The following is a 23,362-nucleotide window of genomic DNA, read 5'->3' as shown; positions in this document are numbered from 1 at the left end:
TTCCTTGTAAGGTTTTAATGAGGCATATTCTTAATATAATGGATATTCAAGGGGAAGGGTTATGAATATTTTGTGAATATTCATTTATATTATCTATATCTAAATTTGATGTGAATCAGATTAGATTAGAATATAATCTATCTAATTTCTAAGTGTTATCTTTATCTTGTAAAGGAGTTATTTGCCTCTAAATAGGCCCCCTTAATTCATTTGTATACACAGACTTCAATAAGATTTCTTCTCTCCCTTAAGTACTTTCTTTCTTCTCTTTAAATATTCTTTCAAGTTATTTTGTTTGTTCTTATAAAGTTATTATTTTTCATAACAATAAAATATTTATTAACAATTTTTAAAATTTTATTTGAGTTTTTATATCAAATTCAAGCTCAAGTTCAAATTGAGTTTTGAAATTTTTTTATAAATTAATAATAATGGAGTCTAATTAAGTTGAACCCAAATAGCTTAATTATATTTCTACTTGATTTTGAGCATAAAAATGTAAAGCTCAACCGAGCTTAGTCAAGTTGAGCTCAAGTTTGAAACTGGATCAACTCGGCTCGACTTGTCTCGACTCGATTATATCCTTAATCATGTGTTAGACACGTGTTACAAGTTGGTACCTAACGTTAGACTAAAAAATATTAATACAAAAAATCATTTTGTTACACCATCAAAAGTATAAAGACCAACAAGATACTTTTCAAATTACAGAGACCAAAAGGATATTAAACTCAAAGTTCAGGGACTACAGAAGTAATTTATACATAATATTTTCAAAGATACCTAAATTGAAAAAAGAAAAGGTCCTACATTTTTCTGGGTTAATTTATTTATCAAGTACAGGCGAGAATCTTCTACTATAATTACCCATTTGCCCTTTAATCTTTATTTTATTGTTTGCCCTTACATCTTGACAATGTGTATAAATTGACCCCCGCACAGTCGTTTGCTCTCCATGTTTCTGGCCATCCTTGCCAACTCTCTAGAAAGTCAAAAAAAAAATGTCTTCCAAGGTCAGCGCCTTTTGCATGATCGTGTCCCTTCTCTTCTTCACATTATCTTGTGCCTCTGCCGCCCGCCCCGAACCTGCTGCATATTCAGATCATGCTACTCCAATCAAAACTCAACATCTGGTACGTATGGAACTTCCTTTGCTTTGAAACAGGATTTCCTCTCCTTATTCTGTTTATATTGATCATTAACAAGCTGATGTTTGGAATGAGTACCCGTTAAGAGGGTGGGTCTTCTGTAAGTTTAATTCTTTTTCTGATGATTTGTTTGTGAACTTTTCAGGATGTTGAAGCAGAGAAGGTTCAGGTGGACGACAGCTGCGAGGGAATTGAGGAAGAAGAGTGCTTGATGAGGAGAACACTTGCAGCTCACATTGATTACATCTACACCCAGAAGACCAAGCCTTGACCTGTCGATTTTGTCATACATAGTTACTTTCTTATAGTTTATTCATAAATTTGTGTCTTCATATGAGGTTCTTTTATCAGGTTCAGATAGTTTTTCAACTTCAGAGAGGTTTTGTGGATGAATACCGTTTTGATTCTTCTATTCATGTAGGAGAATTTTTCTGGTTGTTTAAACCAGTGTAATATATGGCATAGATACTAGTGAAATTTCTATTATATGTTTCAATAATTTCATTTCCAAACATTGCCAGAGGTTTGCGCATCAGTTTAATATTCAATATATGGCATAGTGGGTGTGCTAAATTATGCTAAATTAATATAAATTAAAAAGTAGAGGGCAAAAGAAGTAAATAAGGGATATCAAAGGAAATTAACCATATCTTTTGTCTGAAGAGATCCAAGTCATAACACACTTATCTACCATAATCAAAGACTACATGAATATTAAACATTAGAGAAAAGGAATAATTTATACTATGAAGCATTCATTGTTGTTCGGACAATCCTTCTTGCAGATTCTTTATGCATTCCTGCTCTAATTGGACTAAGGTTTTCTCTTGATGAAATTAATCAGATTAGTAAATTGAAAGCTTATAGGTTTTGTGCATATAATAGCTAATAGCATAATGGCTGAAATGCATCTTCATGGAACGGTGAAAGTGAAGCCAATCCTTCTCTACTTAGCATAAAAAATTGTTACTTGTCAATGAGCAAGACACGTAAAATATTGAAAAAGGTTTCTTGGTTCACGGATGTGTAAGCATTATCTTTCTTATTCCAATGTCCCATTGATGGTAACATCTTCTAGACTTCCAACTGTTTTACCAGGGAAAATGTTTTCTTAAGAAAAAGAAAGAAAGAAAGAAAGAAATGGCTGACTTTTCCATTTTCACATTGAATCCCTTTGTTGTTTTCTTCATCTAGGTTCACCTATTACACTTGATTCATTCTTCTCCGCAATTTTATTGTCGTCTTTCATTGATCCCATTTTCCAAAACATTGTTCATGTATAAAGAATCAAAGGCTTCCTCAATAATGTGTGCATAAAATCCGGTAAAAAAATAATGAAAAAGAGGGATAAAACCTGGTCTAGAACCAATACATTAATTCACATTGTTAACATTGCTAAATTCTTCATTATTTGCCGAAAAAAACAAGGATGAAATAATGAACCAGGCAATGTAAAATTATAATTGGCAAGCAGCATTAATGAAATGTTATCAAGGATTAAGACCCATTTGTCTTTTAGTTTTGGTGCAGGACATTATCTTTGCAATAATTAAATTTTTCATGATTCAAAGCACAGCAATATGGCTTCGAAGGGCTCCACAAAACCTGAGACTGTTTCTGTATATTTATTATCACTAAGTGTGAAGGCACGGATGACCGTTGCGGTTAAATCTTCTTTCATTGATCAAATTAAGCCAATTATAAATGCACTTGATGTTTGGGACGGGGTCCTTGCATTCACATGCCGGCCCTTGTGTCTTGGTTCTCTCTCTTTTTGGGTTGAAAATGATAGCAGGTGTGATATCAATGGAGATTCCTGCCATCCAACTGAGACTTTGCTGCTCCAACCATAGCCACAAGTGCTTTCAAAACTTTCTATGGCAATTCACATAGCGAAATTAATGTGGAATTGGGACATGACATGATAATGCGGCTGTTGGTTTCTAGCCTTTACCAGCTAGTACACGCTTCACGCTTCGATCCACTACTATGTCATGTCCATATATTAGTCTAGTATGGCAATAATTAAACACATGACGATCGCAATCTTTCACATATAAAAAATTGACATTTTTTATGAATAGAATGTTGAGTATACAATTTAAGAAAAGAAATGATAATATAACAACTAAAATTTGATTTAATAGTTATTATTTTCTGTTCTTTTGAATATATATGAAAACTTACGAAGAGAAATAATTTTTTTTCATCTCATAAAGATCATGCATTTCTTTTCTTAAAATGTGCTCATATGATAAATGTGACTTTGGGAGGATTGTTGAAACTCGTTTAATATTTTATTGGAGTGTAACTTGAAAAATCAAATTCATTCATTTGACTAATATGCTTGTGTCATTGGCTTCTTGACCTTCAAAAATTTCAAACACCGATGTCTAGAAAAAGTTCCAGAACGATATTGGCGTGGTTAAGAATAGTATGCAAACATCATTAATCATCTTATCTAAATGAGAAACACCACCAATCCAAATACGAATGAACTCAAAAAAAAATAAAAATAAATGGCAGTTAGAATTTTTTTACCACAAGAGGGAATGTGTTCCTTGATCAGGTTGAATGTTCTTTCGTTTGTGGATTATCACGCTATAACATTATGATGACAATGAAGCAGCTATAGCCCAATTTGCCATGATTGTGATGCAATGATATTTGACCAGGGAAAAGAGTGGTTGTCTCTTGGTTGGCCATTACTCCACTACTTGCCGTTTTCTTCCTTCTTCTAATATATATCTATTACAGGTAGTATCCATCTCATTTCTCATGGATTGGGTTGACAATTAACATTAGGTGATCCGTGATCCCCATGCCGTACCTTATAAGCTGCTTCATCTACTAATTAATTTATCAAGTGTCACATTCTCTTCTGCTTTTGACATTTTGTTAGCAGTTTTTTGCCTCTAAGTTGGTTTTTAATTAAAATAATTCGAAGTGGAACTTAATTTCTTACCTTCTCTTCATTTACCACTTGAGCTAAACTATGCCCTGCAAATCCAAACTTTGTTCGCAGATAGAAATACTCGAGGGCTGGATCAGGAAAAGGTCTTGTCTTCGGGGCAGTTGGCCCATGTGTGATAACTTTCGAGCAATGTTGCTTTGGGCTTTGGCTCATTTCTCTTAGGTACTTGGAGTCTTGCACTAAACCATGGGCCGTACAAAGCACACACGGAGCAGACTGCTTCCGCCAATAGATCTTTCCATTCTATAAAGCAATACCCACAAAGAAACAGAGAAAATCCAAAAAGGGGAAAATGGTGAAAGGAAAGCAATACTGGCTGCTGAAGACAGAACCAGGAGAGTGGTCGTGGGAAGACCAAGCAGCGAACGGAGGTGTAACCAAATGGGATGGTGTCAAGAACAAGCAAGCCCAGAAACACCTCAAGTCCATGAAAGAGGGCGATCTCAGTTTCTTCTACCACTCGGGCGCCAGTGCTCGCTGCGTGGTGGGCGTGGTCAGCGTGGTGAAGGAATGGTACTCAGAGAGCGGTGATAAAAACAGTGAGGTGGTGTGTGGATGTGAAAGCGGTTGGGGAGATGAGGAGGCGAGTGGACTTAAAGGACATGAAACAGGATGGGGAGTTGAAAGGGTTTGTGATGTTTAGACAGCCGAGGTTGTCGGTAATGCCGGTGCCCGAGGGGGTTTGGAAGAGGATTTGTGAACTAGGAAATGGGTTTGAAGGGGATGGCATTGGCAACGATGGTGGTGATGAGGAGGAGGATCTGGGTTAGTTTAGGCTAGGGTTAAGGGGCTTAGAAATCAAGAATGTGGGTCTTTTTGGTAAAAAGAAAAGATGAAATGGTAGCAGTGTGGGAATTGCTGGTATAAGTAAAAGATGCCCCTTTCATTTGTATGTATTTTGTTTAAGGAACAAAAAGGGTGCTTAATTAGAATTTTGCCAAGATGTTGTATTTACGGGTGAAGAAATTAAATATGTTGTTCTATATGCTCTTTTGTATGTTATGGAGTATTTTGGTTTAATAGTATTAGAATTCATACCCTTGTTTTGATAAATTTCAGACCAAGAAACTGCAATTAGGTGCAAGGAGATATTTCCGCAAAAGAGTAATTGGGCAGACAATTTTGGCTAGTACTACTTAGTACTCTTTCGGCCCTGGCATTTTGGTGAACGAATGCAGATGAACTAATGAAGGGCGAATCCCAGTGAAACGTAGCGTTTAAGGACATAAGAAATATGAACGGCGTCGTTTTAGTGAGTGTTCCTGCGATGGCTCTACCGCTTCTTGAAAACCCAAAACCCAGAAAGAGAGTTGCCGTTACTCTCTTGTTTGTTTCTTTTTCCCCAGGAAAAAGGAATCGAATATTCTCAGAAACCAAACGGGGCCAAATATTGGCTTTCGTTTGGGTTTTTTTACCCTGATTGTTGCTGGGAAATGCAAACCTTAGGACCTTTGCGACCTCGATTCACGGAGCTATTGAAGCTTCCTTGGCTTACTAAACCGTTTAACTTGCGGGCATTCTCGTCTACACCTCCTGCTGATTACTCCAACCAGTCCCGCGGTGGCCTTCCTCGCTTCTTCTCTGAAACTCTTCCTTCTTCCAAGGCAATCTCTTTATCAACGTATTTATTTCTTAGCTAAAAGTTGAAATCGTTATCCAATTGTTTGCAAATGTTCCAAGTGCAGGGCGGTGTTATTCGCGTACAAGGAGATGAATTTTGGCATATGACTAAAGTTCTAAGGTTGAAAACTGACGACAGGTACTCCTTATCATCCCTCCATCATATAATTTCATTTTTTTTTCCTTCAAATGTGTAAGTTTTTTCTATTCTAAACTTATAAAAACTCTGGGCTTTGGTTAAAGTAATTTTATTCTTTTAAAATACTGGCGTATAAAGAATAGAGCTCTTCAACGGGAAAGGAGGTTTAGTAGAAGGGTGCATACAAAACATTGACCGCACCGCAATTGATTTTGTGGCTTTGGAAGAACCAAAGTTGGTTCTTCCGCAGAGCCCCCAGTGGCATGTATTTGCTGCTTTTGGTAAGTTTTCAAGTTAAAAGTAAACTTACGTTTGCTAAAATCTACTTCATTTGCTAAGTCCTTTTCCTATTTAGGTTCATTGAAGGGTGGTCGAGCTGACTGGCTTGTTGAGAAGTGTACCGTATGCCTTGAATTGGAAACACAAACATTTTTACCCCTTACATTTTTAAAAAAATTTTGTTATGTTACTTTTCTGTTACTAATTATGTTTTGTTTTCAACATTCTAGGAACTGGGAGCTACTAGTGTAACACCTTTGCTGACAGAACGTTCTTCTGCCATCGCTGACAATCGGGTGGAAAGATTGCAGCGTGTCATTTTAGCAGCAGCTAAACAATGTAACCTCAGTTTTAGTTATATCTATGATGTATTCTCAGATTAATTTTACTTCTTATTTTCATGTTAAACATTGATCTTTGCATCAGTAGAAGTCTGGCTCTATCACTAGGGATATTTTAAGGTGTTATATGTTTTTCTTCTTCTTTGTTATTTTTGTATTTTTATGTTATTACCCCTATATGTTGTTCAACACTCTTGTGAAGGCTGATGTCCTTTTACCTCTTGTGAATTGTGATTCCATCTTCTTGTAGGCCAACGGTTGCATGAAATGAAATTGAATCATCCTATGAAGATTGATAATCTTGTACCTGTTGTGAGTTCTTCTTCCTTTGCATACTTAAGTGGTTATTGTATTCTATTAATGAGTTGTGCACTAACCATAGCAATTATATCAAATGATCAATCAAATTTTTATTTGTTGTTTCTTCATTCGCGAGACAATATTTTTGTGATGCTGATATGAAGATTTTCAACATATAATTTTATTAGCAAGCACCAGCTGAAGTTTATGAGTGGTTTACTGATTTTGGTTATATTTTCATCTGTTATCGGGTTGTGGTTCCTTAAAAATAGTTGTTTTATCATATATGGTTCACTTTAATGTATTCAAGATAAGTGATTTTTTTTTTTCTTTCTCATATTTTCTTGAACTTAAAACTCCTTTCCCCCTCCTTTGTCTTTATAGGTTGCCAAGTCGAAGCTGTCTTTTATAGCCATAGCAGAAGCTACTCCTCTTGTTGGTGCATTGACTTCAACAAGAACAGAATCTAGTGGGCTAATAATAGTTGGACCAGAAGGGGGTTAGTATGCACAACATATTAATCCTCCTACCCTTTTACTGCATATGTAGGTGTGAATGGTCATTTGTGGCAAGAAATTAGCACTCTAAAAAGAAATCAAAGATGAAAGTTTTAGAGAATCAGTGGAGTTGTGCATTATGAGCCCAACAGTTCATATCCTTATTTATAGTTTTGGAATTATTTTTAAGATTGGATTTCTTCGAAAATGACCAGAGGCATGCTTGACATTGGTTCCTTTAATTGAGTTTTTCTGATTTCTTTTGGAAAACAAAAAGAAAGTTAGTATTACTTATTGTCATTCTGGTGCTTCAGATTTTACAGTGAAAGAGGTGAATATGATTATTGAAGCAGGTTCTACAGCAGTTGGTCTTGGGCCTCATCGATTGCGTGTTGAAACTGCAACTATAGCTATTTTGGCAACCCTAATGCTATGGTCTGACTCACAGCAAATCACCAACCCCTAAGCACTAGTGCAGGTGGTTCTTATATTTTTGTCTCCTACTTTTGCCTCGCAACTTCTATCCCATCTACAAACCTTATTGTCTTAGTTAATTTATATGTTGGAGATAAAGTGAATGGACCAGGAGATGATAGTTCCCTTTCCTATGGGACACTAATGTGAATGGATGTAATGATTCATACATCATAATGGCTGGAAGAGGGAAAGGATGTAGAATAACTTGCTTCTTTTTTGCAAAGATGTGAAGTACATTATTAGTTTTATTGGTATTTGCATTTATCTTCCTTCTGTTCCGTGATTTTTCTTAAGCTAGCAATTTTTATTCAAGGTTTTGGTGAATGTTCCTATTCTTTTGGTCTCCAGAGAAAGAGAATGACTGCAGTCACTTCATTTAAACTTGACTGTACTCTCTGTGAATTGTTATACTCAAACGTTTATAAGAAAAATTTTATGCATTTCCAAAGTTCTGATTATTTTCTAAATCTTTTTTCATCATCCAGCCAGGTTGGGATGAAATAAGTGTTTTTGTCTTGAAAATTAGGTCATTAAATAAAGACTAATTTGTTTGAAGACCAATTAAAAAAACACTATGATCATATTAAATTAGTCAGTATCATGCTGTAGCAAGAAACTTGAAATTCCTATATGGTAGGGCGAAAGGTCAGAGCAAAATATTATATGAAAAATATAAGTTTACTGACATTTTAAGAATGATGTCTGGCTGCACTTACCAGTCATACCGTTCAATTCTTTGAAATATTATGACACAAGATTCTGTTTGTGCGAATTTATTGAATTAATTTTTCCAGTGTTGAATTTTGAAAATTAAATCAGCAATATCCCCGATAGTCTATGTGTCCCTTTCAGTAATGAATTCTCTTTCTATAAAAGCTAATTTAATATGGAGCCTTCATTGTGAAAAGAGAAAATGTAAATTGCTGAGCATTTGTTTCTATATTAATCTATGCTTCCTCTTGATGCAGGTCCAGAGTTGTCCTTTTGGCACGAGTGACTGTCACTTTTCTTTTGTTGGGAAATTTTGCAATCGAATCGATTTGCTTCAGGCAAATTTCTTCCCTTTGTTTTTATTTTTAACAATTACCAATATTAAGCTTCAATTTCGTTGTGCTAGCAAAATTTTTTGTTCATTAGATCTGACTAGATTTAGGTTAAGCTCAGGTTATGTTTGTTATGGAATTCATCACTATTATAAATTTATTTATTCCTCATCTTCCTCAACTTTTACGTTATGTCTTGTTCCTTGCATATCCCTATATCTTATGTTAGAAATCTAATCTCGAGTTGTTAAGCATATAGTGACGTTTACTTGGGGTTAATGCATTATTATACTATTGATTTTGTGTTTGAATATGAATTTACTGCATGTGGGGGCTTTGCTTTGGAGTTAATACGACTTTAGGCATGTTTTTCGTTTTACGGGTTGCTTTCTCTTTAATCTCTCCCTCTCCCTCTCCCTCTCCCTCCCTCTCTACGAGAAATATGTATGTGTGTATGTATGTATGTTTGTGTGTGTATATATATATATATATATATATATAAATAGATTTTTGGCTGCGGAAAGAAAAAGAGCTTTACTAGGGAAGGTCTTTTCCTCATATGAGGATTCTTCAAGAAAAAAAGAAATGGTATTCAAAAGGTTGTTCAATAGAGATCATTTGACTTGAAGATTTTCTAAGTCTTGTGATCCTTAATAATTTAATAGTATTGTCCTAACTCTACTGTCCGTGGGCGGCTGTTGCATTTTAGTCATAAATATTTATTTTGGTAAGCTAAGGCATTTATGGGTTATGTCCTGCACAAGTTATCCCATTCTCTTCTGGTTCTATGCACTTATGGCCTAAATATGGCCCGTATACGGGCTCCCATGAACTTCGCTTTGAATTATCGACACTTGATAGATTTTGTACATTCACAAAATTCAAAACCCATGTCTCTGCTCTTCAAATTTTCTTTTTGTTCCTGTACTTGGCTATTTCCCCTTTGCTGATATTTGCAAGACAAAAAAGAATTACCTAGTGGAAACTACTCAATTTGATGGACTGGGGTAAGAAAATAATCTGAATCGGGTGGCATTATGATAATATCTTCTTCAAGACAAAAATTGTTTGAAGCAATTTTGCATACGAATAAGCTGTCTGAAATCAGTTGCTTACTCTTGGTGACTAAGCCCCGACGTGGGTTCGTAACTATTGCACGTGTGCATCAATAAAATCCAAGTTATCTCAGGGTCGGGGATGCCTAGGCCACGTGAAATGTTCTTGCTTGAAAAAAACACCTCTGTTAATGCCTCTACAAAAATCTTATCTGACTCTGACTTTTTTATTTGATATATAAATCATATTATGGTATTAATTTATTTATGTAAAAAATTCATTTATATTCAGAATAATACCAAATGTCAACAGTTAAGGTCTTTGCATTTTTTATGACTATTGTTCTTGCAAAACCATTCCAAGACTGCAATTGGTAGAAGTCAAAGAAATCGTAATTAGTAGCACATTGATGACTTAAATCTGGAATTTACTTCAGTCATGCTTAAATAGATTTGTGGCCACAGAAAAGTCTTATAGGATTGCGGCATGCCCCAATAGTAGTCATGAATGTCCGCACCGTCGAGAAATGGAGACTAACAAAGCAAAAAATCAAAATTGATCCTTTATTCAGTGTTGCTTTCGAATCCCTTATGCATGAAAAAACACAAGTGGTGGTGGGGGGGATGGAAGAAGAATGGCTTCCCTCTCCTCTAAAAAGTCTAATGGCCAATCCCAGCAAGAGGAAAAGCCGTGTAAGTTTTTAGGTTGTGAATACCCAAATTAAGATGCTATCATTGATTGTCAATTTAAGATGGTAATTAAAAGCATTAAATTTATTAATAGAAAAAAGGTTGGATAAATTAACTGATTTAGACTTTCCAAATAAATTTCCATCAAGAATCTAAACAGGCTCACGCTTTACCATAATTACTGCTACAATTAGTTGTCATTCGTTTGTTATACTTCAACGACCCTTTTGATGCAGCCAGCCGACTATTTTTCATGAAAGAAGTGCCACAATCCAAGTGTACAAGAAGAGCAAGAAGTACTTGGTTCGTGCCGTCTCCTTATCTTGTCTAAAATTTTGAAGAGAGGAAACAGAGAAATAATAATGACTGCAGCTACAAGTAATTGTACAAATAATAAATCTTATTTGGATCCTTACATTTTCTTTTCTTTAATACTTAGACATATATATATATATATATATATATATCCGAAGTACTGAATTATCCCCAATATCCAGGGAAAATAACATCTTTGTACTCTTTGCCACTAGTTTTAATGTCAAAATAATTGCACTTACGAAAAATTGTCAGATGCTACACGTGGCATGAAAAATTGGAAACTTTAATTTCACTTTTTTTTTTCAAGTGTTTGATTTTTTTTTTTTGTTCTCTTGATCCGTTGTGAGTGCTCTCTTGTCTTTTTTCTTGTTTATAAAATTTATGTGTTCAGCACTTTTTTTTAAGTACGATTTCTGTACTAGTGTTAGTAATTAATTTTTTATTCTAGTATATTCGTCATATTTTTTTTGCTTTATAGAATATATTCATTATTATACCTCGTGATTGTATATTATTTTTATGATTGATCAGGTACTAAGCCAGCCCTTGTAAGAGTACGTTGCTTTTCAAAATAAAATGAAAATCATATCATATTCGTATCGTATAGTTGAATTTGACGAGCAAATCAGCATCCCCACGCCAAGTACACACTATCATCATTTCTCTACCACAAAGGTCAGTCAGAAACACTTGGCCAATGGCAATCTCGCAATTTTTTTCAACATCAAGCCCATTTGGCCCCATCTAACTCCATAAAAACCTGGTTAAGTTTCGGTACTCTAAACTCGAAAACACAAATCCAAGCAAAATCAAAAGGCGAAGCAAGATGCAGGAGCTGTAAGAAACGAGAGAATCCTTTTTGTCTCTTCCCGTAATTTTTGTACTTTGTTTCTTTTTGGTTCATCGAAATCCGAAATGGCAAACCAGTTGGAGAACTTGGTGCAATCAATCAAGTCCAAGGTAAGGGCCCTGAAGAAGTCCAAGAAGCCATACATAAAGATGGACAAGAGCTCAAGCGTGAAGGTCGAGATCCGTAGCAGGAAGGCAAGAAAGCTTATAGACAAGACTTTGAAGGGCGCTGACCGCCCTGGAAAGCGTAGCATTTCATGACCCTTTCTTCTATTTCTATAATCTTCTTCTTCTTCGTAATCAGAAGAAGAGAAGTATGTTTCCGTTTCTCTTTTTCATTTGCTTGTAGATACCTACTTTGATCAATTAATTAGCTTCACTGATTTAGAACTTTTAGATATCGTCTCTTCTGCTCTTTACTGTCTCCCTTTTTGGTTATGTTTTGGTAATGTTGGCCTACCGATTCTGTGTTTCTTTGGACGTTACAAGATAGTGGAGCCGTCTCGGATTGGCAAAGAAGAAAGCAACTTCTTCGTTTTCTGAACCTCTGGTTTACGCTTACGTTTCTGTTATTCTCTGTTTCTATGATGAAAGGATCTAACTAAGATGAGAGTGCAACTTTTGTGAATATACCAGTTTCCTGGTTCTCTCTCAATCTGTCTTTTCCCAATTCATCCGATAATGACTATAGCCAGGCTAACAACCAAACTTTTCTTCCTTCCACTCTGTGTCTTCTAGTGAAGAAACAGCAGATAAAATATGATTCAAATTCTCCTTGGCAACCAACAAAAATTACCTGTAGTTGATAAACGATAAGCTCGCCGTATTAGGTATTGACAAGCACTTCAACTTGTTGGTTTATCTTTTGACAAAACACTAATTTCCGGTTTATTTTCAGTCAAAGTATCAAAAGGTTAAAGGAAAAATTGGTTTAATCGTCTTCTTTTTCTTTTCTTCCCTCTGTATTTTCCTGGTAGCGAACCAAAAGCAAGGCAAGGAGAAATGCTATGGTGGGAATCGTTGACTTGTGCGAGGCATGTGTTTAGACTCTTTGAGGTTGCATCAGAACCGTACAAATGGAGTAGATCCAAGTAGCTTTCAGAGGAGTACAACACATGGTTCAGTATGGGTGACAATTGAATTGCGGTTTCCCTTCGATTTTACCTTTTCATTTTGTCAACGTGATTTATTCTTCAATTAATAAAGGTAGAGCAATTTTTAGGATGAAGGTACATCCATTTCTAAATCAAATATTGCCGATTCCATCAAGGTAAGAGATAAGGGTGGATTTTAGGTTAATAAAAAAAAGTTTTTTTTTAATTATTTAGTAGATATATTTTTTAAATTAAAAATATAAATTCATGATAAATGATATTAAAATTGATCAAAATTTTCATCGATGTGAGATTTTTGTGAAAAATAACAAAATCGAGTTAAATTTGAATCAAAATTCAATCCCTTTCTTTTATAAATAAAAAAGTCAATCAAAATGTTACACGATTTGTTAAAAAATACAATAAGTTTTGAATATATAAATAAAAGTCTTTATTTACTTCACAGGTATATTTTTTAATTAAAAACATAAATATGTGACAAATAATATCAAAGCCTATTACAAATAAATTGGATGGACTTCACAATAAGATCTGAATTATAAGGTCCCTGCTAGTTACAAACTCGTAATTAAGGCTTTTTAAAAAAAAAATTTAGTAAGTGTTTATAAACATTAGGTTAACCTACTAAAGAGGATGATGTTTTAAAGCACATTTTTCTTCGAATTAAGTTCTTGTTTAATGCAATATGCTCATTAAATTTGAATTGGCCCTTTGGTGTTATTTCTTCTACAGGATGCACCTAAATTAGAATGCAAATCCTCTACCTTGATCCTGATTTTAAAATCATGTCATTTATGCATTTGACAGTATTGTCTTCTCTGTGTTTGTGGGGAAAAAAGAAAACCAAAGAAAGAAAGAACTTAATAGAGCTTTGGTACGTGTGAAAGGGAGAAGATTTACATAAGATAGTTAACTCAGTCTTAAACCAGATCAACCTTAAACGAAAAACGTATGTGCGCTTCTACCATGAAACCAGATCAAACTTAAATGAAAAAAACAAGTTCATTTTACCGTCAAACCAAATCAGTCTAGTCTTTCTTATTTTTAGATCTTTATATGATATGATTTTGGGATATTAAGTTCTTTTTTTTTATTTTTTGTTTCATTTATCATAAATATTAAAAAAATATTATCAAAAGGACAGATGATATGATTTTAAAATCAAGATAAGAAAGATGGCATGAGTTGAGATAGAAGACTTGCATTCCGGATATTAGGAGTTCTAATTTAAGTTTAAGATTTAAAGGATGGTAGGCGCCTATATTCTAAAAAAGGGAAAAAAATACCGTTGGGTGTTTGTTTCTACTGCCGGATGCATCTAAATTAGGATTTCCTTGGTATTTATAAAACCATTCACTTTGAAAAGATGGGAATTGCTTTCCTTTATTGTTCCCCAACCTCATCAAGAGATGCAAATGTGGCTTCCTTTTGAAGCATATGAAAGGCTACGGTTGAATTTTTTTAATTTTCATAAGTTAATTATATAGTACGGGAAGTCCTATCCCTCTTTCCCATTTTTATTTTTGGGATAATCTCTAAACCATTTTTTTCCTTTGAAAGACTCTAACCCATTTTTTAAATTATAAGAACATTTAAATAAATATACGAGAGGAATTTTTTTTTTTTGAAAAATAAATACGAGATGATTGAGTTTGAAGAAAGCGTTGGACATAAATTTTTTTTTTCAGACCTCATACACAGTATCCTATGCTTATACTGCTGTTGTCTTTAGTTCGTTAGTGTTTGAATTTGGTACATTAATAGACAATTGGATAACCCTCTAATCGTAATGCATATCCATTCATGCCTCTGAAATTTTAAACAGCAGTCAACATTTAATATTAAATTGCATTATGTCATTTATCCTGTCTTCTGATGGCTTGTTTTGATGAGAATGAGTAAGCCCATTATTAATTTTTGGGCTTGACAGTTATCGACAACCATTTCTCATTTATCTAGCCTTGAGCCTATGCCCATACTGGCACAACGCCTGTTTTATTATTTACTTGAAGAGGAAAGCCTTTGATCCCATGTGATCTGTAAGCCGAATAATTATAGTTATAGCGTTTCCATCTGCACATGAATTTGTCTTTAATAAAGATGAACAGCCTTAAACTATCAAGAACAAAGTTTTAGTTATATTTACTTGCAATTCCGAACTGAATTTAAGGTTACTATATCACTTACAATAGTCATTGGATATTTAAATCATTTTAAATCTCTCTTACTTAATTGACAATAATTCTTAAATGTTCACAAAATTATCACAGCATAGTCAATATAAAAATGCAAGCAATTGGAGCTCAATCCAAACTAAATTTTAATTGTAGGTTATAGATTGACATTTCCGGTAGGAAAAGAAACCAAGTAAGAATTTAAGAGATGGAGTGATTTGATCCAACATCACTTAATTTCAGTCTTTCATGTCTATATCCAATGGCCTTCACTAGCGATACACTACAACATTCCTCCTAGCTGCGTAGCTTCTACTTCGCGGATACAGCAAATCTGCCATAGCATCAATCTCTTCTTCCTCAAAGGAACAAGGCTTGTCCTCGTCAATTCTCCCAATCTTTCCAATCCCAACACTGTAGCTTCTCATCCCCATCCCACCGGATCCCGCGGTGGCCTGTCTCATTCCTGATGATTGCACCTTGCTGTCTATCCCTCGCTTAGATGCCGCACGAAGCAGTTGTCTAAACTCTTCATCGTCGCTTGCCTTAGAGGAGTTGACACTGAAGCTCTTAGGCAAGCGTGAAGCTGCAGGAGGAGCAGGGCAAACCACCCCACCGCCACGACCAACCCCGCCAGCGCACTCCTCTATTCTCTTCACGTAGAAGTCTCTTGCCTTGCTTAGAAGTCTGATGGGTGAACATACGATTTTCATTAACTTCCTTTGCTTGTTTGCTTTGCATCCTTTGCTTCTCATTTTTGGACCTGTGCTTGTGCTTCTTCTGCCTGAAGAACGGGGTAGCTAGCTAGTGATGTAGAAGTGAACCGATTTAATTATTTTGACCAAGAGCGAGATTCCTTTTAAATTTGAGGCAAAGAGCAGACAATGAAGGGTTTATATAAAGGTGATGTCGTGAACTCGGTTATCCATTATGGACTTGTTTCTTGGAAGGAACCTGGAATTCAAGGTCGTCTAATTGAAGCGGTAAGGGGCGTGTAGACTATTTCAAATGAAGGGGGCATGTGAAAATGAAAACTTCAATAGTAGGCCAAAATTGAAAACAAAGAAAAGTAGTAATAAAAAACCCAAGTTGACCTAAAAGGAAAACTGCGTAAAAAGCAGGTGATTTTGACTCTACCAAGCTGGGCATTGGGGTCTCAGGATTCTCTCCAGTGGTATCGTGTGCATTTCGATTGAAGTGAGTAGGCAATTCAACCAGGAACCTGATTGTTTTTTTTTTTTTTTGGTTTGAGAAAAATCATAAGGTTTGAAATTGACTTGTTAATTGACATTTTCCCAAAAGGAGAACAGGCAAAATGGAGAGGAAAAACATAAAGTCAGAGTGCCGTTCACATCCAAATCTGATTTGGAACACCGTACGTCCAATCCGTTTGCAAAAGTCCAAGGGACACAGCATTAAAAATGAAAAATGAGCTAGGAAAGTTTTCCTGGAAGTTAATACATTAGAGGTTAAGAATTGTGTCAAACATAGAGAAGGAGAAAAAAACCATGTGCATAAGGGATCAAAACAGAATACCATTTGTTAGTATTGTTGTTTTCGCAATTGGTTAATACGCGTACTATCTGTGCGTCACATTCTTCCCCTCGTTTACAGTATGATACTACCGAAAAAGAAAATTTCTTTTATATACTAGTTTGTTTACAAACAAATTTAAAAAAGATAAAATATTTTAATCTTTTAAATTTTAATCGAAATTATACTAAAATTTATTAATTTTTACAAAAACCACTACATTTTAAAACTACAAATTCTGTTAATAAAAATAATAAATAAATTAAAATATTATTTTTTATTAATTTAAAAAATTGTTATCATATTTTTTAAAAAATAATAAAAATATGCTAGCTTCCCTTGACAGGTGAGCACCGGTGCTCCGCTTGGAGAGCCCGAGCGTGGCTCCCTAGGAGAGCCTCGGGTTCCCCAAGGGGAGCGCCAGGTGCTCCCTTGGTAGCTCGATTCGGGACTCCTTCGCTCCCTTGGTGAGCCCTCGCTCCCAAATCAAGCTCCCTGAGGGAGCCCGTGCTCCCTTTGGGGAGTTTTTTGTTTTAATTAATAAAAAAATAAAAAATTATATAATTATAATTATAAAAATTATAAAGATAAAATTATTTTTTTATTCTTGTCGTGTTAGCAAATTGATAAAAATATTAATAGTTAATTAACGATTGAATTTACGTGTTTAATGAAAAATAATTATTTGAAGTGGGTTATTTATTTTTAAAATTAATAAATTTTCTTGTAATTTTGATTAAAATTTAAAAAAATCAAAATATTTTACCCATTTAAAAATGATCAAATGTCCATTAATAAATAATAAAGTAAAATATCCTTAAGCTTTTAAATTTTGATTGAATTTACGTTCATTAGTTTTCAAAATAAACATTTCGTCCCAATAATACAAATATCATTAACCGAAATTATAAAAAAATTAAAATATTATTTTTATTAATTTAAATTTTATTATTATATTTTTAAAAAATACAAAAAATAGACCAAGAAAGGACAGCATTGGCCAATGCTCCTAAGGAAGGCGAGCACCAGACCTGTGCTCTCACATGGGGGGCTTTTTTAAAAAATTAATAAAAAATTATAAAAATAATTATAAAAATTAATAAAATATAATATTATTTTTTTATTTTTATCACGTTAGCAAGTTAACGAAAATATTAATAATTGACTAACGATTGGATCTACATATTTAACAAAAAAAAATTTTATATAAAATATTTGTTTCGAAAACTAATAAACTTTCGTATAATTTCGATTAAAACTTAAAAAAATAACAATATTTTACCCTAAATTATATAAATTAATGTAATTAAAAAATAAATAGATATTCAATATATAAATTCTCTAGTGAGATTTAGATATAGAACTAGTTGCCAAGTTAAGCCATCGGAGAATTAAATTTTAATAAATGGATAAAATTCACTTCTCTTTTGGCTGGAAATGCTCAGTTAACACAAAAACTCCTTGGAATTAAGGAAGGAACCATCTACCTCTCATCCTTGTTTTGTTGTTAAAATGGGTGTTTGATAGCTAATTTTGGAGATATGATCAGAGCCATTCTTTTTTCCTGTTGACAGTTGAATGCCTAATTATCCATTGTTCAAGGATTTGACTTTGATAGTGCTATGAGACAATGGGCAGGTCATGCTTTCAATGGACCCTTGTGCTAACCCCATTTTTAGCCTACTTTCAAAATTCAAGTCCAACGAAAACAGTGAAAGACCAACTCTCCTCCTTTATATGTACAAATGCCCATCTTCATTCTATTCTTCACCACACAGTTCTCCAAATCTTCCAACTTCTTCATTTCTGCGTCCGTACAAGGGCTTTGGGTAACAAAGAGTTACCGGTGCAGAAAAATGAGGAGGAGCAAGGCAGAGTTACAAAGTAAATTCAAGCAGTACATGTCAAAGCCCATGAGCAAGGCAGAGTTACAATGTAAGTTGAAGCAGTACATGTCAAAGCCCGTGAAAGCTTTAAACAAGGCAAGAGACTTTTACGTGAAGAGCTTGGAGGAATGTGCTAGTAAGGTAAGTTACGGTGGCGTTATCGGCTGCCCTGCGTCTCAAGTTTCACGTCTGCCAAGGAGTTTCAGTGTCAACTATTCAAAGCCGAATAATGAAGAGAAATTCCTGAATTTCTTAGAAGTTATGTCGAAGAAGAGATCAATGGAGAGTTCGGAGGAGTCAAATTTGCAGCGAGAGGTGATGATTGATCCGTATGGTGGTCTGAAGAGAAGTTATAGTGGTAGCATTGGCCTGGCGAGAATTGATGAGGACAAGCCATGCTACTTCGAAGAAGATGCGCTGTATGCTAGAAGCAGAAGTTACGCTTACAAGAGAAACTATTATTGAAGGATGAAGGATCGGAAGCTTTTGGTTTTATGAATAAATTGAAATCAAGCATCAGACCCATTAAACATGCATTCTTGATTTTACTACTTATTTGGTTTTTTCCGTTAGGTTTCCAATGGGAACTGGAAAATGTAAAATTATTCTGTGGGTGTGAAATCATTGTTTCTTTAGCTTATTTATGCTATGTATTTTTTAGTTTGAATGGGTGTTTAAAAATCTCTCTAACCTAACTTGTTTTTAATGAATTTCTAGTTGTCAATTTATTTATGACCAACACAAAATCAATCACAAAGCAAGATCCTTCCCTTCCTTGGGAAACTTGTTACTATTGGATAGGTTGGAGCTATAAATACTCAAAATCAAAGGAGCTTCAAACTCTGTTCAAAGATAGCACTGAATTCATCCATTGGCTTCTTGTTTAAGGCCAAACCGATCTCAATTCCACCCTGTTCATCTCTACACTCCGCAAGAGATATAGTCTCATTAGAGTCGATGTGAACCAACTCGACCTTACGAGGCCTTCCCCACCCAAAATTAATATCATAGACATATAATTTTGGCGATCCAGAGACAGAAACAAAACGCCCTGATCTTGTTCTTTCCATAATAGTTGTTATCCAACTCTCCACATCTCTCAACCCACGATTCTCAGTTTCTTTAACTTTGTTCCCAATTGCTTTCGCCGCCAATAGAATCCCATTTTCTCCTATCAGCTCACTTTTCTTGACTTCTGCAATACCTGGTTTTAGGCAATTTCCTAAATATGTTTCCGGAATTGGAAATTCCAGGCGGTTACGGCAATCAAAGGGGAACTGAAAGTAGTAAAACTTGTTATCATCAGCATCTGATGAGTTACGAGTAAAACTTTCTTGTGACTTGATCAAACAAACCCATATGAAGGCACATGTCACCACAAAAGTTGATACGTGCAATTGCTCTGAATTGGCTGCTGTGACCAAATCCTTGAGTTTCTCGACATGGGCTCTACCCAACAAAAATGTGGCCCGAACCTTATCCGCTGCTGCAACATGGGTTTGGCCAGAATTCTCATTATTCGTTGCTACCCAGTTCCAGTAAATTTTCAAGTGAAGGGACTCTGTCCCATCAGGATCCTTGATGACATCCTTGTTCCACGAAGGAAGTGATTTTTCAAGGCAAGACAAGTCACCACCATCCGCCCTATGAACAGACGACCAAGACCTAATGAAATGCATGAACGTTTTCCCATCGCCAACCACGTGACAATAATTGGACCCAATGCAAATGCCAGAGTTTGGAAACAAGGTGACTTGAAAGGCTATGACGGGGAGGACACGAGTACCATCTTCTGCCACGGGCGCGGTTGGCAGCCGTGGCGCAAAGGGACGTAACAATTTAACATCTCGCGGATAATGGGCAATAACATGGTTGAAATCTGCAGAGGATTCAACGACCGTGAAGGTAACAAAATCACCATCTTCGTAATGGAGATAAGGCTTGCCGGGTGGTGGAGGGCACATAAGCTTGGCTGCGTATGGAAAGAAATGTTGGAGAGTCAGGGAAAGAGAGTGTTTTAGCAGTGGGAGAATGGTATCCATGAAGTACAAGGTTGGGTATGGGAATTCGTAGAAGAAAAGGCGTTGTATATTAGGAAAACCAAACCACGGCAGATCAAAGAAAGTGAGACGAAGAGAGGTTGTGCGAACTGAGCCTGGAGGCGGTGAAACATGACTGCTATCGAGAACCTGCAATTCCTCGTTGGCTTGAGCCATTTTTTTTGGAGAGAACAAGAAATTATACACAAGCTAAATATATAACTTTAACTTGGGACAGAATGTATACTGGCTGCACGTATAAATAGATGTTCAGATTAAGATGAAGCATCGTGGACATAAATATCAATGGACCCAGTTGGAATAAATTCCATTCTTAGGAAAGATTTTGAATGGAATAGATGCGGATGGTGAAATTATTGAAGCGGGGACGGGTTGGATACAAAGCAAGACAGAATAAAAATGGCTTAAAAAGTAGATAAGATTTAAAGAGGGACCAAAAATAACGCAACTTAATTACTTTACTATATATAAAACAAGAATATTTATGTCCGAATCGGGAAATATAAATAATTAATTTTATATAAATATTGCAACTTGCTTGTACTTTTTCTTCTCTTAGATAAGTTTCGATGTTTTAAATTTAAATTGAGCTTCCAAGGAAGATAAAACAAAGAAATAAGTTTTAAAAATTAGTGAAATAATTATAATTTTTTTAAAAAAAATTATTACATTTAATTAAGTATTTATATTTTCATTTTGAATTAAATAAATTTTTAAATTAATTATTTATTAATTAAAATATTATAAGTAATTTTTTATGTCAAGTAATGCTAACATGAAAGATGCAAATGTCATTTACATATATTATGTTACGTCAACCTATCACATCATCATCCACTATAACTAGTCAACATGTGATGCTTGTATTACATAATATAAAATAATAAGTGATATTTTAATTAATAATAGTTAGTCATTAATTAATAATAAGGGTCTATTTAATTAAAATTAAAAATAAAAGAGATTGATTAAATGTAATAAAAAATAAAAATTTATTTAAATTTTTTTAAAGAATTTAAAAGGTTTTTTTAAATGTTAATACTTAAAATTTGAAAATTGATCATATCAAAATATTGGGAGATTTTATTTTGCTCACAGTAAAGACAACTTGAAGATCAAACATGCAAGTTGTGCTACTTGGATCTGGAAAACAAATATTCCCCATTGCAATTTCTATAGGTTGACTTGAAACAAGTACAACAAAGCATGTTTCAGCAGCATTTTTGTTTGGGCAAAATATCCTAATCTCTTTAATTTTGATGAAAATTACATAAAAATTTATTAATTTTTGAAATGAATATTTTGCCCTAAGACTACAAACACCATTAACAAAAATAACAAAAATTCTAAGATGCACTTTCATTTTCATTAATTTAAAAAATTATTCTTATATTTTTAAAAAAATAAAAAAATAAGTGGCACCTGATGCTCCCCAAAGGAAAGGAGCACTTAATGCTCTTTTTGGGAACCCGATGCCCCTCATCGGTAAGTTTTTATTTTAATTAATAAATAATAATAAAATTATAAAATTATAATTATAAAATTATCTTTTTATTCTTGTCACGTCAGCAAATTGACGAAAATACTAACAGTTGATTAATAGTTAGACTTATGTGTTCAACGAAAAATATTTTTTAAAAATAAAAGTGTTCATTTCGAAAATTAATGGACCTCCGTATTATTTTGATCAAAACTTAAGAGGATCACATTATTTTACCCTTTTTTTTTTTATTTAGAAAGATGGAACTAAAAAGCTTAAGAAATTATATAAAAGAATTTTAATAAATGGAATGAAGCTATTCAAAACAAAGATGACCATATAATAGTGCCATTCCATAAGCAAATATGATTATTGCATTACACTCTAACATTTGGTTCATTGATAAGTACATGATCTTTCTCTTAAAAAAGTAAAATTCAAATCTTTTTTTTCATATATATATATATATATATATATATTGCATTCAGGTTATTTTTAGGGTTTGTTAATGGATTGCCTACAATGTAATGTTGCGTCAAGAAAATCGGATCAACTTGAACAGGATCTATGACTAAGAATCAATGGTTCAAGACAAGTAATATCAGTATTAAGTAGGATATATTTTATCTACAGATTAATTGGTTCATGTCCAATTTCAAGTCCTACAAGAAATTAGTTACTACATTTTTTTAAATTTGAAGAAAAATTATGAGATTTTTGAAAAATTATTCCAACCTACAAAATGAGAAGAATGAAAAGAATCAAATTTTTTGTTGTAATTTCGGCATTGATTAATGACCAACATCACTCACTATCAAGACACATCAGTATGTCATGTTAGAAATTACCTAAGTGAAGAATGATTCATGTTATTAAGATTATAAATAGTTATATTTCTATTAATCTTAGGAGTTTATTTAATTCAATACAAAAATTAAAAGACATGTTTAAACATAATAACAATTATAAATGTTTTTAAATAATCGTGTATAATTCATAAACACATTTAGTTAGTAACCTTAAAATTTTCAAATCACAAAATATAGTAGGTAAAGATTAATCATTGCTACCGAGAAAAGCAATCAAATCATTTGATAAAAAAAAAAACCTCCTTTGATTCCTAGGGAAAACATTAATAATTAAAATCTTCTATCAACAATATTAAAAATTATACACTAGTATTCTGGCATGGCATCTGTAGATGCATTTATTTAATTGATTAATATATAAGAAAATAGGATCCATTTATTTTGTTTTGATGTAAAATGTTTTTTGGAAAATATTTTGAAGATTCATGGTTGTCTGGAAGATAAAAAATTTATTTCAAATATAAAAGTCAATGAGAAAAACAACCATTGACCATGAAATATGTTTTACCCCCAAT

General features: G+C 33.9%; 7 protein-coding genes across 9 annotated transcripts; 5 read left to right on the top strand and 2 right to left on the bottom strand.

Moving 5' to 3' along the window:
• Positions 1 to 961: 961 nt before the first annotated feature.
• On the top strand, positions 962 to 1,647 carry LOC110417140 (phytosulfokines-like). The gene is made up of 2 exons (XM_021429373.2): positions 962 to 1,133; positions 1,294 to 1,647. Exons 1-2 carry the CDS (start codon positions 1,002 to 1,004, stop codon positions 1,417 to 1,419), a joined length of 258 nt encoding a protein of 85 aa, XP_021285048.1. The 5' UTR covers positions 962 to 1,001; the 3' UTR covers positions 1,420 to 1,647.
• A 2,508-nt stretch (positions 1,648 to 4,155) lies between these two features.
• Positions 4,156 to 5,107, top strand: LOC110417131 (thymocyte nuclear-like protein). Its single transcript, XM_021429362.2, is given in 2 exon segments — positions 4,156 to 4,672; positions 4,674 to 5,107. Coding segments are annotated over 2 exon segments (477 nt in total). The 5' UTR covers positions 4,156 to 4,414; the 3' UTR covers positions 4,893 to 5,107.
• A 191-nt stretch (positions 5,108 to 5,298) lies between these two features.
• Positions 5,299 to 9,021, top strand: LOC110417115 (methyltransferase). Of its 3 annotated transcripts, XM_021429339.2 has the most exons (9): positions 5,299 to 5,726; positions 5,808 to 5,881; positions 6,020 to 6,162; positions 6,237 to 6,283; positions 6,391 to 6,499; positions 6,752 to 6,813; positions 7,186 to 7,300; positions 7,613 to 7,776; positions 8,744 to 9,021. In XM_021429339.2, the coding sequence occupies exons 1-8, from the start codon at positions 5,556 to 5,558 to the stop codon at positions 7,762 to 7,764; spliced, it is 873 nt and encodes a 290-aa protein (XP_021285014.1). In that variant the 5' UTR covers positions 5,299 to 5,555; the 3' UTR covers positions 7,765 to 7,776; positions 8,744 to 9,021. The 3 variants fall into 3 exon arrangements, with proteins under 3 accessions (XP_021285014.1, XP_021285025.1, XP_021285005.1); XM_021429350.2 differs by lacking the exon at positions 8,744 to 9,021 and having other exon boundaries at positions 7,652 to 8,052; XM_021429330.2 differs by lacking the exon at positions 8,744 to 9,021 and having other exon boundaries at positions 7,613 to 8,052.
• A 2,620-nt stretch (positions 9,022 to 11,641) lies between these two features.
• Positions 11,642 to 12,126, top strand: LOC110421083 (uncharacterized). The gene has a single exon (XM_021434555.1). It carries the CDS (start codon positions 11,797 to 11,799, stop codon positions 11,989 to 11,991), a length of 195 nt encoding a protein of 64 aa, XP_021290230.1. The 5' UTR covers positions 11,642 to 11,796; the 3' UTR covers positions 11,992 to 12,126.
• A 2,853-nt stretch (positions 12,127 to 14,979) lies between these two features.
• LOC110426408 (uncharacterized) lies at positions 14,980 to 15,869 on the bottom strand. Its single transcript, XM_021441621.2, has one exon. The coding sequence runs from the start codon at positions 15,772 to 15,774 to the stop codon at positions 15,292 to 15,294; it is 483 nt and encodes a 160-aa protein (XP_021297296.1). The 5' UTR covers positions 15,775 to 15,869; the 3' UTR covers positions 14,980 to 15,291.
• A 2,428-nt stretch (positions 15,870 to 18,297) lies between these two features.
• Positions 18,298 to 18,952, top strand: LOC110425475 (uncharacterized). Its single transcript, XM_021440410.1, has one exon. It carries the CDS (start codon positions 18,298 to 18,300, stop codon positions 18,901 to 18,903), a length of 606 nt encoding a protein of 201 aa, XP_021296085.1. The 3' UTR covers positions 18,904 to 18,952.
• A 198-nt stretch (positions 18,953 to 19,150) lies between these two features.
• On the bottom strand, positions 19,151 to 20,687 carry LOC110420124 (coumaroyl-CoA:anthocyanidin 3-O-glucoside-6''-O-coumaroyltransferase 1-like). The gene has a single exon (XM_021433311.1). It carries the CDS (start codon positions 20,652 to 20,654, stop codon positions 19,263 to 19,265), a length of 1,392 nt encoding a protein of 463 aa, XP_021288986.1. The 5' UTR covers positions 20,655 to 20,687; the 3' UTR covers positions 19,151 to 19,262.
• Between the last annotated feature and the right edge of the window lie 2,675 nt (positions 20,688 to 23,362).

The sequence above is a fragment of the Theobroma umbraticum genome, unplaced genomic scaffold (genome assembly GCF_002168275.2).
Source record: "Theobroma umbraticum cultivar Fairchild unplaced genomic scaffold, ASM216827v3 scaffold_30.0, whole genome shotgun sequence".
In the NCBI taxonomy this organism is placed as follows: Eukaryota; Viridiplantae; Streptophyta; class Magnoliopsida; order Malvales; family Malvaceae; genus Theobroma; species Theobroma umbraticum.
This window is presented reverse-complemented; position numbering and strand designations above follow the sequence as displayed.

Bases quoted from the DNA above. Each gene is read 5' to 3' on its own strand.
- LOC110417115 (XM_021429339.2), top strand. From the start codon at position 5,556: ATGCAAACCTTAGGACCTTTGCGACCTCGATTCACGGAGCTATTGAAG. The intron at 6,284-6,390 runs GTATGCCTTGAA...TCAACATTCTAG, and splicing joins GGCTTGTTGAGAAGTGTACC to GAACTGGGAGCTACTAGTGT. The intron at 6,500-6,751 runs GTAACCTCAGTT...ATCTTCTTGTAG, and splicing joins TTTAGCAGCAGCTAAACAAT to GCCAACGGTTGCATGAAATG.
- LOC110425475 (XM_021440410.1), top strand. From the start codon at position 18,298: ATGCCCATCTTCATTCTATTCTTCACCACACAGTTCTCCAAATCTTCC.
- LOC110426408 (XM_021441621.2), bottom strand. From the start codon at position 15,774: ATGAGAAGCAAAGGATGCAAAGCAAACAAGCAAAGGAAGTTAATGAAA.
- LOC110421083 (XM_021434555.1), top strand. From the start codon at position 11,797: ATGGCAAACCAGTTGGAGAACTTGGTGCAATCAATCAAGTCCAAGGTA.
- LOC110417140 (XM_021429373.2), top strand. From the start codon at position 1,002: ATGTCTTCCAAGGTCAGCGCCTTTTGCATGATCGTGTCCCTTCTCTTC. The intron at 1,134-1,293 runs GTACGTATGGAA...TGAACTTTTCAG, and splicing joins CAATCAAAACTCAACATCTG to GATGTTGAAGCAGAGAAGGT.
- LOC110420124 (XM_021433311.1), bottom strand. From the start codon at position 20,654: ATGGCTCAAGCCAACGAGGAATTGCAGGTTCTCGATAGCAGTCATGTT.